At 42.0% G+C, this 18044-nt stretch overlaps 1 protein-coding gene across 2 annotated transcripts in view; it reads left to right on the forward strand.

Moving 5' to 3' along the window:
- LOC126458266 (uncharacterized) overlaps positions 1-10230 on the forward strand; it is a 275178-nt gene extending 264948 nt beyond the window's left edge. For both annotated transcript variants that reach the window (XM_050095191.1, XM_050095192.1), the window contains 2 exons: positions 9599-9721; positions 10002-10230. In XM_050095191.1, coding sequence (XP_049951148.1) covers positions 9599-9721; positions 10002-10126 — 248 coding nt within the window. In that variant the 3' untranslated portion in view covers positions 10127-10230. The remainder of the gene's footprint in view (positions 1-9598; positions 9722-10001) is intronic.
- The last annotated feature ends 7814 nt before the right edge of the window (positions 10231-18044 follow it).

Here is an 18044-nt window from a genome sequence, read left to right on the forward strand (position 1 = left end):
AGAAGGTAAAAGATAAAGTAAATGAGTTTATAGAAGTGCTCCCTATTAGGTGACAGGGAGTGTCCCAATAACAGGATAAAAGAGGTTAATAGCACATATATTTTATTCGCAACGCATGATACAGTAGCATGTCCACAACGTATCATAACTCAAAATGCACTGATGTCTCTGACACACCCACAGATGTTCCTCTTCTCACTCGCCAGCACTGCTTGTCCCAGTAGATATCTCCATGGGCCCCCCTCTCCCGCTCCCCTCCGTTTGTAGTTTGGAGCATTGAAGGGAAGATGTGATCTGTCAATTGTTTGGCTGTACTGGCATGTACAGGTGTGTGTGACCATCTGTGTCATCGCTGGCTGGGCACAGCTGGACCGCTCCTTGAAGTTGTGTTGTGTGCGATGCTGGTGCTGTAGAGCTGGTAGGGGAGCAGTGGGTGGGTGGTCACCTCTGTTGCAGGATCTGCCCCCAGCCTGGGGCTAGGGTGTAGGCAGTGATCACGGTAGGACCCTTGGACAGGTGTTAGTGAGGACGTCATCCGTTGAAAGGCAGGATGGTATGGAGGCATAGTCGATGTCACTGGGTAGGGTATATGCATGGTCGAGGCATCGGATGCATGCAGCGCCACCTATCATTGTGTCTTCATTGTAGGCTGTAGAGCACAGATCATTATCGGCCAATTTGATGGTGGTGTTGTCAGGGTTTAAGTCATTGAAATAGTGCCTGATGATGAGAGGGAGGACTGTGTTAGGACTGGCTGTCTGTGCACTGGGCAGTGGGCAGTCATCGTCATTGTTTATGTTGGCATGGAGAACCCAATCTGGTTTCAAGGGGTTAACTGAAATAGTCATTGGTTTGTCATTAATTAGAATGTCAAATGCATGTGTGCCTCTCTTGAGAACTCTGAAGGGTGCTGTGTATGGTGGTTGTAGTGCTGGTTGGACCGTGTCATCCTGTAGCATGACTGGTGCTAGTTGTACTGTATTGTCCTGTAGCATGATGTGTTCATTTTTGGAGAGGGCTTTGTACATGAAAACCTTGGATACCAAGTGCAGAGTGGGAGGTAGTAGGCAAATATGTCTGATTTGACCTTTCACTCGTTGAACTAGTGCTGGGAGGTCAGTTTGCTCAGGACCTTATGTGGATAGCACGAAATTGGCAGGAAGCACCAGTGATTCCTCATATACTAATTCATGTGGGATGCTTGTAGATCATTCTTGAAGGCAGTTCCGACACCAAGTAGTACCCATGACACAGCTTCAGTCCACAATCTAGCTTGTAACATAAGGGTGGCTTTGAGAGTCCCGAGACAGCATTCGACTAATGCATTACTCTGGGGGTGATAAGCTATAGAGTGGTTATGGTTGATTCCACAGATGTTACACAGAACACTGAAGAGTGCTGACTTGAACTGATGGACTTAATCAGTAATTATCATGTTAGGTGTGTCAAAATGAACTATCCTTGACCGAGCGAGGTGGCGCAGTGGTTAGACACTGGACTCGCATTCGGGGAGACGATGGTTCAATGCCGCGTCCGGCCATCCTGATTTAGGTTTTCCGTGATTTCCCTAAATTGCTCCAGGCAAATGCTGGGATGGTTCCTTTGAAAGGGCACGGCCGACTTCCCTCCCCATCCTTCCCTAATCTGATGAGACTGATGACTTCGCTGTCTGGTCTCCTTCCCCAAAACAACCCAACCCAACTACCCTTGTTTTTGCGAAAAAGCGGGCAATGGACTCTGCCATGACATCCTTGAAGAGTGCTGCTTCTGCCCACCAGGAAGTTCTGTCTATGAGTGTCAGTAAGTACCTGAATCCCTCTGACTCTGGTAGAGGACCAATGAGATTGATGTGTACATGTACATCCCTATCCTAGGGATTGAAATGCCAATTTGTAGGTCAGTATTGTGACTGCACATCAACTCCACAATGCTAGTGTTGTTGTATTGGTTGATGGCTAGTTTCTCATTATCAAACTGGAGGGAGAGGACATTGACTCATGATAAGTAGTCGGCAGTGAGGTTGTCAGCTCTGTGCAGGTGTAGTATATCTGTAGTGTAGTGGGCAATAAGGACCAGGTGTTGTTAGCATCAAGGGTTGACATCCTTTGATGGATGCCTTATGGCAGCTACTCATGGTTTATTGTCTATAAACACAATAACATGATGTCCTTCGATCTTTTCACAGAAGTACCTCACTGCCTCATAAATTGCAGTCAGTTGCCGATCATTTGGCTTGAGTGGATGTAAGTTTCTGTGATCCACTAGCTGTTGCAGAACGGTTGGCACACCCTATTCTAGATGTGCAGCTCACAGTTACCATGGATATGAGGACTCTACGAATCATGAAATTCGCAGAGTCCTCACATCCATGGTAACTGCAAGCTGTGCATCTAGAATAGAGTGTGCCAAACTGATTGCATGTGCAAGGTCATTCTTAGCAAGTTCAAAGCATTCTTCATCTCAACAGTCCACTCAGTCTTCCTTTTTTCTTTGCTTGTTAGATCCTGCTAGCAGCTCAGAGGCTTGCTGTGGGTACCACTGTTAAAAATTCAAAATTACTAAGAATTTATGGAGCACATTATAGTTCTGGGGGAGGGGAAATCATCTGACAGTGTCAGCTCAGTCTGGATTTGGTCTGATCATGCAGCACTGTGTGCCCAAGGAAGGTAACTTCTTTTTTCTGTAAATCAGATTTTTCCTCACTGATCACCACCCCTCTGTCATTTAGGGCAGTGAAAACTTGTTTGAGGTGTCGCTTGTTGTCTTTAGGTGTAGCCAAAAACATGAGGACGTCATCCAAACAGATGTAGCAGAAATTAAACTGAAAAAATCTTTCATCACTGGAGCATTGCCATATCTGAGCTAAATTCTTCAACAGATATTCAAAAAGACTGAATGGTGCCATAAGTGCAGTTTTCATATCATCATCTTGTGCACGACAATTGTTAGGTAAACCTTCATAAAGTCACTCGTACTGAATATGGATGCCCTGACTAGCGTGTGTGTGAAATACTGTACATTGGGTATTGGCTAGCTGTCATGCACCATATGGGAGTTAAAAACTCTGTACTCAGTGCAGAGTCTCAAAGTCTCAACTTCTTTGGTACTAATTTTACCGGTGACACTTTTGGGCTGCTAAATTGGCAAACAATGCCTGCCTGCAACATTTCATCAGTAATCTCCGTAGTGATGCTTAAGTTAGCTGGGGTCAGTTGGCGCGCGCGCGCGCGCCCACGCCCACACACACACACACACACACACACACACACACACACACACACACACACACACAGAGAGAGAGAGAGAGAGAGAGAGAGAGAGAGAGAGAGAGAGAGAGAGTTCTGAGACTGTAACATGACAAGAATGTTTCCCTTGTGCTGAGGGGGCTTGGAATGTTGTAAAGGTGACAGGTAAGAGGATGGCACAGAATGTGTAGAGATAGAGATGAGAGGGGAAGTAATATATGAGAATAGTAGTTCTGGGAGGGCCCTGAGAATTGAACAAAGCGCAAAGCAAGTTTTCATACATGAGGATAGAGCAGACAGCTGCTAAATTAGTGACAAAAGGATGAGGAGGGTGGGGGAGGGAGGTGGGAGTGGGGGAAGAGCAGGAGCAGCAAACAATGGTTCAAATGAAAGACTGTGAACAAAGTAATAAATGGTTATGAAAACACGAGTACAACATTTAAAAGTGGCTATTGTTGGTTGACTGAGACCTAAGATAGCATGAAAAAATTGGAAGATAATAGGTACAAAGAAGGAAGAGGGATGGATGAACAGGGGAAGAGGCATGTAAAGTTGTATGGTGAGTAATATAAAATGTACTGTAAATCAGACATCACCATTTACATGCAGAAATATGATGCAGTAAGGCATGGGTCTCTTATAAGGGGGGTAGTGAGGGGGTGGGGGCAGTGTGCCAGCTAACCTTGTTTACGTTTACTGCACTCCTCCTAAATTATAGGAGACAGATAAATGGCAGCATGCTTCCCTTGGAAAAGACATAGCTGATTTCCTGCCACATTGTTATTTGATGCAAGCTTGTACTCGACATCCAATGATCTTACCATTGATGTGACATTAAACCATAATTTTCTGTTTTTCTTTTCTTTCCAACAATTAAAATTTACAGTAATTGATGCTGGATGTGGGGATTATGTCATATGAGTTGTGAAGTTCTTTTTAATGTGGTTCCCATAATTCTTATACTACTCTCTATTAAAGCATGACTGAAATAGCCCTTCGTTGCATCTTATCATAGAGGGGTGACTTGTAGGATTATGTCCACATAAAGTACTGCACAATGACAGCAGCAGAGGTGGCAAATAACATGAGTGTTTTCACAAATGACTGTACCTGTAATGGAGATTAGATGATGGTAGTAAGAGGTAGGTAGCTGGGTAAAACGAGTAGGTCACACAGCTAGACTATTCACAGTGGTGTGATATGGCAGGCTTGGGTTTGCAGAAAGTAGTAGTATTGTGATTGATTAGGAAATTACACACTATGGATGGTGATAGAGATTTAGGAATTTTTTTGTGAATATGTTTCTCTTGCCAGAGAGAAGAAATTCTTGTTGGAGGATAGTGTACCTCAAAACAAAAGAATGAGATGGCTAGCATTACTAACTGAGTATTTGTAGTTGTGTATAAGTGTTTGACTGTTTTTCATCCCCAAGCTGTATCTTTATGGGTTGGTGAATGTAATTAAAATTGATCAGTTCAGTGGCAGTGGACACTTGGCTTAATATAGATGCGTTCTTGCTCTCTGCCACAAAGTAAAAATGAGTCTGTGCAGTGTTATGAAAAGTGCCACGCAGAAGTTTTTTGAGCAGTGGATGGAGTGAATGCTTACTTGAGTGGACTCAAATGAGTCATATTTTGATGGCCACAACTACTGACTTAAGGTTTCTAGAAAGTATACTAATTTTCAATATCAGTCTTACAAGGGAAACTCCTCATCGCATGCCACTCATATTTAGTGGTAAAATGGTCCAGTGGATAGCCCGTCAAAACCTGAACACAGATCAAACAATGGAAAAACTGAGTAGGAATGTCAAAAATGTAGGAAAAGATAGATTGCTACTTACCATAAAGAAGACGTGTGATGTTGCAGACGGGCATGATTAAAAGACACTCACATGTAGATACCCTCACATGTAGATTTTGGCCACAGCCTTCACCAGTAAAAAAGACACAAATGCAAAACACACACACACACACACACACACACACACACACACACACACACACAAAAGCAAGCAAGCACACCTCACGCACGCACAAGCACCAACTCCAGCATCTCGGGCCGGAATGCAACATCACGTGGGATACAAGCAGAAATCTGGAGGGGGGTGGGGAAGGGGAAGGGATAGTAGTGTATGGGTGGGGAGAGAGATGAATGTTTCCTAGACTCCAACGGGTGCAGTGTCAGAAAATTGTGGAGTGGGGAAAAAAAGGAATGAAAAATGAGAGTAGTGGGGAAAGACGGATGGATGCATTGGCAGAGGGCTGCAAATAACATTTTCGTAACGCTGTTGTTAACCTTTCCACCAAAACTCCAGCTCCACAGAAGTTTCAGTCCTATCCAAAGGCCTCACCTTTTCCCTACACCCAAATTTAACTATGCTGAACTTGTCAAAGACCTACTTTCCTTCTCCTGAGCCCTGCAATTGGAGCACTTCTTTGTTGCCAATCCCTTCGACCATAACCATCCTAAGTCCAACAACCCTGCCTCTTCCAGTTTGTACCACTATCCAACCGTGATCCTCCCTGCCTCCCACCTAGCCACCCACTGATCACCTTCAGGAATACTTTACTTCCAGCTTAGCCTTACCATCCTTCCCCAGATCTCGTCCAGAACACCAATCTTTCAGTAGAAGAAAGAACAGCTGTCAACCTCAAAACAAATCATGATCTAATCATCCTACCTGCAGACAAAGGTTTCACCACTGTTGTGATGAATCGCTGTGACTGTCTGGCAGAAGGCCTCCATCAATTGTCTGACAATTGTCTGACTCCTCCACCTATAAACTATGCCAACAAAAACTCCAGTCCCTGCTTAATGCCTTAGGCCGTTCCCAGAAAATCTCCCCTGAATCCACTTCCCTCCTCATTCCTATGATATGCTGCACACCCGCCTTCTACCTGCTCCCCAGAATCCACAAACCCAACGTCCTGGATACCCTATTGCGGCTGGTTATTGTGCCCCCCCCCCCCCCCCCCGAAAAAAAAAAAAAAAAAAAAAAGAATTTTGGCACTCATTGACCAACACCTCCAACCAATTGCCCATAATCTAGCCTCTCACGTCAAAGACACCAACCACTTCCTCCACCAACTCTGCACCATACCCATCCCTTTACCTCCTGGATCCCTACTTGTCATTGTTGATGCCACCTCCTATAGACCAACATCCCTCATTTGCATGATCTTACTGCTATTGAACACCTTTCCCAACGTCCTTCAGACTCCAAACCCATTACTTCATTCCCCATACACCTTACTAGCTTTATCCTAACCCACAATGAGTTCTCATTTTAAAGGAAGGTATATAAACAAATCTGGGGCACAGCCATGGGCACTTGCATGGTACCCACCTGTGGCAGCCTTTCTTATGGGCCATCTAGAAGAGACCTTTCTAGCCTCCAAAAACACCAAACCCCTAGTCTGGTTCAGGTTAATTGATGATATCTTCATGATCTGGACCCAGGGCCAAGACACCCTATCTTTGTTCCTTCACAACCTCAACACTTTCTCTCCCATCTGCTTCACGTGATCCTTCTCAACCCAGCCTGCCACCTTCCTAGATGTTGACCTTTTCCTCTCTGATGGTTCCATCTGCACCTCTGTCCACATTAAAACCGCAAACCACCAACAGTACCTACATTTTGATAGCTGTCATCCCTTTCACACCAAAAAATCCCTCTCATATAGCCGGAGTACCTGCGGACAGCGTATCTGCAGTGACAAAAACTCCCTTGCTCAATATGCTGAGGGTCTCACCAAGGCCTTCACATTTCCCCTAGACCTAGTCTGCAAACAGATTCCCTTTGCCATTTCCTCTCACAACCATAAGCCTCCCACTTTCCCCAAAAACCAGACACAAAGAAGTGTCTCCGTCTTCACCCAATACCATCCTGGACTGTAACAACTGAACCACATCTTTCACCAGGGCTTTGATTACCTATCATTGTGCCCTGAAATGAGGGACATCCTACTCGTGATACTTCCCAATCCTCCTAAATTGGTGGTCTGTCGCACGCCCAACCTCCACAACAGTCTAGTCTGTCCGTATACCACTCCTAATCCCAAACCCTTGCCACAAGGATCATATCCCTGTCAAAGACCCAGGTGCAAAACTTGCCCAATCCACCCTCCCAGCACTTCCTATTCCAGTCATGTCATAGGTTTATCCGACTCCATCAGAGGCCGGGCCACCTTTGAAAGCAGCCATGTCATTTACCAGCTCTTCTGCAATCATTGCACAGGTTTTTATATTGATATGACTACCAACAGACTGACCACAAGAATGAATGGGCACTACTAGACTGTGGCCAAGAGCATGTTGTGCCCACCCTGTGACACAACATGCATCTGAACCGAACACACTTGATTTCAATGGCTGCTTCAATACCCGAGCCATCTGGCTCCTTCCTTCCACCACCAGCTTTTCTGAACTGCGCAGATGGGAGTTATCCTTACAACACATTCTCCGCTCCCATAATTCTCCTATCCTCAACCTACACTAACAAACTGTCCCCACACCCTCCATCCAACATTTTCCACCCACTATGTCTTATCATCTCCTCCCCATTCTCGTCTCCCACCCTGTTTATTTGCAGCCCTTGTCAACACATCCACCCATATTTACTCATTTTTTGTTCCTTTTTTTCCCACCTCCCTGCCCCACAACCTCCTGACACTGCACCTTTTGGATTCTAGTCCCTGCACACACTATCAGACAGCGTTCGTCTGTCTCCTTAACTGTGCACTACTATCTCTTCCCCTTCCCCTTCCCCTTCCCCTAACCCCTTCCCGTTCAGATTGCTGCTTGCATCCCATGCAATGTTGCATTCCGGCCTGAGATGCTGGAGTTGGCAGTCGTGTGTGCATGAGGTGTGCTTGCTTGCGTGTTCACTGAGGAAGGTTGTGGCCAAAAGCTACATTTGAGTGAAACAGGAGGAATGTGTACCGAACTGTGAAAAAAGAAGCAAACTAGAAACAGTGAACAGTCCAAGCTCAAGATGAATATGAGTCATATGGTAAGAATATATCACCATCACAAGTAAATGTGATGAAGAGTGAGAGCAGGCGAAATGCCGCACAGACCTCTCACAGAAATGAAAGCAACAGATAAGCAGGTTTGAGTCACATTTCAACAAAGGAATTCAAAGGTCAAAACTTGCAAAATGGAACAAGAGTCATAAGATATGGTACTTGTGTAGAACAAATGGGAGATACATACACCTAAGGTTCCTTTTCTTACACCTTGATTTTGCAAACAGATGTTACACCACAACACAGATAAAAATTTGAATACAGAAAACATACTCATCAGTGACTGGATGGACAGTTCATAATTCTGTGAAAAGATGAAGAAGAAGAAGAGGAAGAAGAAGGAGAGAAATCATGGGGCATAAGGAAGATTTGAACATATGTCTCTCCCTTTGCAGTCAAACACCATGGCCACATTACTATTATGCCATTGCTATTCAAATTAGCTCAATGTTGCACATTTTGAGATTGGACTGTTCACTGTTTCAATTTTGCTTCTTTTTTCAGGTTTCAGTACATCTTCTTCCTGTTTTTGTGCCTGATCTGTGTTCAGTTTTTGACAGCCTATCCACTAGGCCATCTTACCACTAAATCTGAGGGAGAAGCAGTGGGGAGTTTCCCTTGCCAGTTCATTAGTGTCAGTTCTTATATATGACATTTTACAGTAGACTGCAAGAACCCTTCTGTCGTAAACCAGCCATAGAATGCCACAAAACTGATTTATTTTTATGGAACTTGTTGTAGAGGAAGAACACAATTCAGGCTCACAAAAAAATCATGCACTAATATGTCACTGGAAATAGTTTCTTAATAGTGAGAGAGATAATAGTTAAACAAATAGAGTTGATGGCAGTGGTGAATTTTTTCTTTGATTTTTCTTATCTGCTTCCTTCCGTTTGAGGACTTCCTTCTGGTATAAATTAATCTAAGCAGCCCCTCATACTTTAAAGTATCTCTCCTCCTTCCTTTCCCATTTTACTACTTCCCCTCACTCCAAGCAATTTTATGCCATTTTCTCCTTCACAATAATTCTGCCTTTCCCACCACTTTCAACATAAGTCATCACTCATTTCATGTGAACTAAGAGAAGTTTATATTCTAATATGTAATAGCATATTTTGAGTTTCATAAATATTGGACATGACTAGAAAGGATAAATGCAGTGACAAAAGTTGCAATTATTACACTTGCTGATCATTCAATTTATACAATTATTAATGTGTTAATTGGTGAAAATTCACAAAATTCTGGAATGTTTAGATGACTTTTTTGCTTGCTTTCAGTTCACAGAGCACAGCAGTTCAAAACATTTTTTTGCTTCTACAGGTACTGAAATTATTTTGACTGTATCTGATTTGCCAGTTTCTGTGGAAAATCACCAGCCTGAAACACTGACAAGCCAGCATCTTCCTGAATCTGAAAGTCAAAATTCCGCTAATATAGCAGTTGGTGAGTTTTCATGTTGTCCAAATTCAGTAAGTGCATATTAAAGAGGCATTATTCCTTCTGTGTGAGACCTATTTGTGAATATGTTTCATTTCTTGTGTATTATAAGAAGGTTCATAATTTTTATAGCCTGTTTCTTCCAAGCCTCAATATAACATTTTATCTGCATATATTTTATGTAAAACAACTGAAATAATATTTGTGACATGTAACTAAATGCTTTAGTGATGCAAAAAAGATTTACTTGCAATTTAGACTGCTGTATGTTTCCCATGTGTTCCAGAAAATGCCTTCATCTTGGAGGATGGAACTATCATTCAGGGCAATGGCCATGATGTTGGTGAATTAGTCCTCTATGTTTTAGACAATGAAGATGTCTGCATTAATCCTGAGTTACAATCCATGTAATGCTGCTAGTCAAATGTAGTAATGAGTCAAATCTGTGATATATTAGACAATAAGTTCTCAATGTATTTTGAATTGAGTTTTTATGTTATTGACATGTACAAATTTATACAAAGTACATTAAAATTTTTGGTCAGTTTTAATTGGCTTGTTCATGTATTTGTGTGTGTTGGAGGGGGCAGGCGGTTGCACGTGTGGCGGGGTGGAGGCACGTGCACATGCACATGTACATGCACATGAACATGCATGTGTGAAGCAGTAAATATATTCACAAAAGCTTTGCATATGTGAAGTTGTAAATATATTCACAAATGCATTGTTCTGTTGACAGTCTCAAAACACACGTTTTTGAACTGCTGGTGCAGTAAGAATGTATAATAATAATAATAATAATAATATATTCCTTACATCACCATAAGTAAATGAAATAATGCAATATTTTTCTGGTGCACATCTGCATTTCGTCATCAGCATAATGGTCAAGTCCTCTCTACATTCAAAATCTGCTGTGGTATTACATCACAGCTCAGTGAATAATGTCGGTGAGTAGTAGTACCACTTATACATTACGGTAAGAAACATATCCCATGTGGTAAGATAGTGTGCTGGTAACACCCTGTGACATTCTGATGCCTGCCTTCCACAAGGCAGCCGACATGCATCAGTGGAAGAAATGTTTGTCCATTGATATCTGCTCAATCTCACAACTTTCCATTGGAAAGAACAGTTCTGACATCAGCTGCATCCCACACCCCCAAGAACTGCGTTGTGAGGTGGCAAGAACTAGTTGGTGCACAATTAAAGCTCAACCCACTGTTTCATCTGGTGTGTAAGCCCCGCAATTGTTTGTTGCTCAAATTATTACTCGGCACAGTCCATGTGTCCTATACAAGAAGATATGTGATGGCTAGGGACCAATTCAATCCACCTAGGACATTTTACCTGGCTAATCTGTGACCTATATGCCTCATCAGCCAATTTCCACTCCACCAGACTTCTCTCCATGTGCAAAATCCTGCAGTTATGTGCCCCTCATGATTCCTTGGATGGTATGATCCGCCAAGCAAAATTCAAACTGCAACAATATGCCAGTATTCATCTCAAAAAGCTATCCCACCTTCTCCTAAATACCTGTACAGTGGTGTTTCCCTTCCTGCCCTCTGCAGCTCTCTAACCAGCCACACGATCAACCACCACTCCTCTCCTACAAACGGAGCTTGGCCCACCTCCTTTACATCCCACAGGCTTCACTGCTGCCTCACAGACCAAAGAATAACCCTTAATTGCAGGGAACAGTCACAATAGTACAGTGTCCTTAACCTCTCATCTAAAGCACTCTCCCCTGCATTATCTAAGGGTCTCACTTTCAGCCCTAAACCTGCATTTCATCATGCTGCTTTGGTGAAGGACCTACTTTCCTTCATATGTAATGTCAGTTGGAAACATCACTTTGCAACCCAATCCCAAAAACTTTCCCACGATAAACCTGACATTGAACCCTTCATTGAACAGTTCTGATCACGATCCCAACTTGATCCATATCCACTGCTACAAAATCATCCCTTACAAACCTTCCAATAATTTCCTCACATCTAGCATTGTTTCACAACCCTTCCTCAGGTCCCTGCAACATGACCCTAATCTGTCCTCTGCAGAACTCCGGACTCTACGTTTCCTAAAAGCTGATGGCTCCATCATTATCCCTTCCGCAGACAAAGGATCTACCACTGTGATAACTGACCAAAAGAGTATGTTAGTTAAGGTCTACGCCAGCTGTCTTACACCTCTCATACGGCATCTACCATCAAGATACCATCCCTGTGATTCAAACTGACCTGCAGTGCCTCTTTAAAACCTCAGGACCCTCACAAGGACTAACACCTCAATCCATAGAACTTTTCACTCCGCCCAAACCACACACCCCTACCAAACGTATATCTGCCCTAGTTGATCAGCATGTGCAATCCATAGTACAAAGACTCCCACCCTATATCAAAGATACAAACCGTTTCCTAGATCATGTGAAATCCGTGACTGCCCCACTCCCATCCCATACCTTGCTTGTCACCATTGATGCCCCTTCCTCTATACCAACATCCCCCATGTATATGGTCTGTCTGTTGCTGAATATTTCCTCAGTCAGTGCCCACCTGATTCCAAACCTATGTTCATCTTACATCAACTTACCAACAACTATTTCACCTTCTGGGGGCAGACATGCAAACAAATCAGGGGTACGGCCATGAGAACCAGGATGACTTCTTCCTATGCCTACCTTTTCATGGGTTGCTTGGAGAGGGCTTTCCTGGGATGGTCTTAAGCCCCTGGTATGGTTTAGATACATTGATGACATCTTTACCATATGGACTCATGGTGAGACTGACCTGTTAAAGTTCTTGGAATCTCTGAATATCTTCTCCCAATTAAATTTCACATTGTCTTTCCTTCTCATCCCATGCAGTAAGTCTCCTCTGACCTGCTATTCTGGGTGATTTTCCCGAAATCTACCCCTTTCCCTAGACCTTTCAGTCCTTTTCCTTCTCCTTCAACTCTTCTGCCTGAAGAAGGAGCCACTGACTCCGAAAGCTTGACTAATTACAGCCATCTTTTATGTGTGTGTCGGCCGCCACGTGGTGAGTAGGTTTTTTTATCTATCCTATTAAATTATTCTGTCAAAAACTGATTATGTTCGTTATTATATTTCCTCTGTGTTTGTATTATAAGGCTAGCTTTGAAATCCTTTCTTCAATTTTTTCCAGAGTTTTCTTGCAGTTTTCTTTATATCCTTCAATTTTGTCCTTTACTGCAGATACATTCAGTTCTTGTCTAATATTTTCATTAGGACTCTTGTCCAATTTAATGCAAGCTTTGACTGCTCATTAAAATTTCATTTCAGCCATCTGACCATTGCTACAATCGTTTATCTTCATAGCCCATGATTCACTGCCATAGAGTAGAACAGTGGTTCCCAACCTTTCTGAGACCATTACCCCTGAGTGCAATCAGTTATTATGAGATACTTTCAGTAAGTAATGCAACACTTTTTTTTCTGATAGCAGGTTGGTTTTATTCAGGATTCCAATACACCATGTTATTCCACACTCTTTTGGGTACACAACCTTATTTTTCAGCATAATCTCCATACAATGTGATGACCTAATGCCACCTTACTGAGAGGGTCTCTGTGCCTCCATGTTACCACTCTACTGGTCGATATCAAGAGCCAACTTCTTCCTGCATCAATAACCTCTGCATTATCCAAGCACCGCTTCCCAAGTGCATCCTCCATTGGGTCAAACAGATGGAGGGTGCAAGATATCCAGGCTCTAGGGTGGATGAGGGAGAACAACCCAGGGAAGTTTTGTGAGCTCATCTCTCGTGTACAGACTTGTGTGACACCTTATGTTGTCATGGAGAAGAAGTAGTTTGTTTCCATTTTTGTGGTGATGAACACAATGAAGTAGTTTCTTCAGTTTCTTGAGAGTAACGCAGTACACTTCAGAACTGATTGTTTAACCATGAAGCAGGACATCAAACAGAATAACCCCTTCAGAGTCCCAGAAGACTGTTGCCATGACTTTTCTCATCTGAGGGTGGGACTTCAAACTCTTCTTCGGAGGAGAGGTGGCGTGGCGCCACTCCATGGTTCACCATTTTGTCTACAATTTGAAGTGATTAACCAATGTTTCAACAAAAAATTGTCACAACCAGCCTCATAATGTGCAAGCAATTCCTCACAGATGGTCCTTTGTTGCTCTTTGTGGCCTTCTGTTAGGCAGTGGGCATGCACCTTTGAGTACCACAACTGGTGGATGAGTGTGTCAGCACTACCAACGGACAGAGAGACAGACAGACAGACAGAAGAGGAGGGATACCACAGTAGTCGTGCTGTATATGTTGCACAGCAGCTAAACTACATATAGCTGCTGTGTTACAATATTACGAAAAGGATAGCTGCCACTTACAATATAGGGAAGATGTTGAGTCGCTGCAGATAGGCACAACAAAAGACTGTCAGAAAGTGAGCTTTTAGCCAACAAGGCCTTGATTGAAAGTAGACAAAACACACACACACACACAGTCTCTGGCTACTGAGAGAGTCTGACCTCAGCAGCCAGAGACTGTGGTCACTTGAGTGAGTGAGTGAGTGGGTGACTGTGTGTGTGTTTTCTATTTTTGATGAGGGCCTTGTTGGCCAAAAGCTCACTTTCTGACTGTCTTTTTGTTGTGCCTATCTGCAACTCAGCATCTCCACTATCTGGAGAGTAGCACTATATATTCCACAATACTGTTATGTTCCGTCCTGGATTCCCCCTTATTTGATTTTGTAGCTGCCGTGTTGAGTGGCTAAGGCTCCCATTGTCTTACTGAATGGAATTGTTTGACTTGATGTATGACATTCCAACATGCTGTATGATAATGATGTCATTAGACCTTTTACTTGATACCTCAATGATAGTCACATATAGTATGCACAGGCACGAGTTCTGAGAGCATTTGACACTACTAGAAAGTTGTGTAAGGTTTTTAAAAACCCTTACAAAGTACTTAATGTACTGAATTTATGTAATAACAACTTGAAGTCAAAAGGTTGTGCATGTAAGAGTAATGAAGTGTTAACTAAAATATCTCTGTTAATGTTACGAGTAACTTACTGATGTGCTGACATACCTTAGAAGGACTTTACTGTGATCAATCACAAAACAAAACATCTAATTCACATAGAAGATGCCAGTGCCTCTCACTGTGTTTTAGGTGAATGTTGGTATACTGTAAAGTGAAGTGAAGAGTCAAGCAAAGGAAAATCCTGGATGGAATGTAACAAGTGATGTGAGGTCAAGACTGTGACACCAGTTGAGCAAATCGTAACCTTTCATTTGGTACAGACATGCATATCCCTCTTTTACAGCTAAAGGGTTTTCCAAGGACATTCAGAGTCAAGTTCCATTGTGAGTACCCTGAAATAGGTACAGATGCTATCATTGTGAACTATCTTTCTTAACAAAGCACATTAGCAGGAATAACATTCACAAGCACACCTTAATCATGAAATTCAGAAACTTTTATCCCATTATAGTGTGTCTGCTGACTTCATATTATAGGACACAAATATTAGCATGAATGCAAGGACACTGCCAGTGGCTGGCTGTAGTGTAAATAAATCAGCTACACTGATGTGTGTGTGCACACATTCAGACATACTGATGATAGGACATGACTGTACCAATCAGCAGACTGCAGCTCACATTGCTAGTGGTTTGTTTTATAAGCAGTAATTATGAGGCATTTAGTTAGTTCTGTGATAAATGTACCATAACCTCCTCTTCCGGACAAACAGCACAGGGATCTGACTACGTAAACTTCCCTGGCATATTAACTGATAATATTCTTGTTGAGTCTGTAGCTGTATCGTACAATCATTGTGACCCAATATTTCAGTAGTCCATCTGCATGCCATCTCCAGTTCAGAACACTGCTTGCTAAATGTGTTTGAATGAGATTTAGCAAACAGCATTTTCCCTTGAAGATGGCACATAGGTGGACTGTTGAAATATTGTGCCAAGTTGAGTGTATGATCCAGCAACAGACCAGACAAGAATATTATCAATACAGGGATTTACTGACACATGTTGAATGATTCATCAATTTCGTAGACATGAAAGGCCAGAGCTTCATACAACTAGCTCACAGTACATAGAGTTTTTTTTTAAAAAAAAAGTGATCTCGGCATTAAAGACTGTAGAGGGTTAAGGTACTGTAATGCCAGTAACATCAATATTAAATGTATTGGAATTCAACTCATTATCTAAGAAAAGTATCACAGTGCTTAGTAAGTAACCTGCTTTAAACATTCTTTGAAATTGGCAGGCAAATGCTTCAGTCCAATGTCACAAATGGGCTGTTTTTTGCTTTCACCAATCAATGAGAATTTCAGCTAAGCAAACTGTCAAATTGTGGATATTGTACTACATTTCTCTCCCTGAAAACACAGTGAATGGAACAGAAGTGTCTTTAGCTATCAGCAAGATATAATCTGCAATAAGGAATGTTTTGGAAAATTGGTAGATATTTCAGTGGATTCTGGTTTAGCCAGCCGCGACACAAGCAGCAACAGGCAAGTAACTGATTATGTGACTTTTACGAGTTCCTAACCAGGAGCGAATTTTATATCATCATCTGTGTGCTTAAATAGTTTAGGTCCTTGTGTTTCTGTGTGTTTATTTAACATCTTATGGCCACAGTTCTCCCGTTTTCGTTTGCGTCAGAAAGTAAACTGATTTTCTGACACATTACAGGTTCCTAATGAGGGCGAATTATTTAGTTTCGCCTAAGTGCTTCGGTAGTTAGGTTTTTGAATCTCTGCGTGTTAATCTATTTTATTGGACACAGTTCCTCCTTTTTCGTCAGGGTCTACAGTAGAGTTGTGCAGCATGTGCCCATATTCTGTTTATCTGTGCATAGTTTAGTTTTCCATGGTCACTCTTTCCACTCCTTCCGAATTAATGATATAAGTGTAGATCAGATGTGGCTTGAGTTCAGAAAAATAGTATCGGCAGCAATTGTTTTATACCAAATAAATAACCAGCGAAAGAGCTGATCCTCCTTGGTACACAAAACGGGTCAGAACATTGCTGCACAAACAACGAAACAAACATGCATATTTAAACAAATGCAAAATCTCCAACATTAACTACCTTTTACAGAAGCCCGAAATTTAGCGCGTACTTCCATGCGAGATGCTTATAACAGTTTCCACAACGAAACTTTGTCTCGAAATCTGGCAGAAAACCCAAAGAGATTCTGGTCGTATGTGAAAATGATAAGTATGTTTTACGTTTGTTCTTCCGTTGGCTTTAATTTTGTATTGAAGAAACAACTGTGAAAATATTAATAGTGCAATTAATATGTAAGTAGCCATACAGTAGTGTAATAGTTCGTGTTTATAAAATGAATTCTGACATATTGTTATGTTCACAGGTACGCGAACTACATTTTAGTCACTCAGTAAAGTGATAACTCAAAATATCATTGTCAACAGATCTGGAGAAATTGCCACTGCGTCTTTAGACCGTTTTCGTCAGACGAGAGGTTAGTTTCTAAGTGTTTCGATGGACTTAATGACTTCAGTGAGATCGTTAATGCAAATGTGAAATATACCCCATTGAGTGGCTTTATTTGAGCAAATTTTAGCAATCTACTCTGTCAATTATATTACTTGTAATTAGAGACAGCAAAAATTGTTTAATAATCCTTGTGATTTTGCAGACACAGTTCTGACTCTGATTACTGGTTGCTGTACGTATCTATCCACATCAAGGCTGTTGAGAGAGACTCGTGAAGATTCAAGACAGCTCTTAGAAGATTTTGCAGTTGAAAAGTGACATAATTGTGAAATAAGTGTGCAGATGAGTGATTGAGCTGTGTTTTATTGAAATTGTTGTGCGATTTTAAAGGAATAATAAATGTTAAATACAGTGAGTGAATAATGAAAATCTTATTTTCCACATGTTTAAGTCGTCCTATACCCGTAATTTTCCGCCACTTATTTACTGGTAAACACTATTTAGTTGGAGAGTGACATGCCGCCCCCCCCCCCCCTCCCCTCCGTGTCTCCACAATCTTGGTGTGACACTGACCTGTAACATATCTCAAAGTCTACAATATGCATTTTGAGGCTGTTGATATGAAAGTGGGAAGTACAGATCTTCCATTTAAATCAGGAATAGCTTAAGTGCATTACTTGAAAGTAACACAGGAAAAGCTTACTTATGTAGGTGGTAGTAGTGTCGGCAAAAAGTTCTTGTGTGTGAAGTTGCCATGTAGAACACCAGGTGTAAAACTTTTATCCCGAGTCTTGAACTGTGTCGGAACAAAAGTGAGGCATTAATATGACCCAATAATACTGTTTTCATTTCACTAC

Source organism: Schistocerca serialis, chromosome 2 (genome assembly GCF_023864345.2).
Source record: "Schistocerca serialis cubense isolate TAMUIC-IGC-003099 chromosome 2, iqSchSeri2.2, whole genome shotgun sequence".
Taxonomy (NCBI): domain Eukaryota; kingdom Metazoa; phylum Arthropoda; class Insecta; order Orthoptera; family Acrididae; genus Schistocerca; species Schistocerca serialis.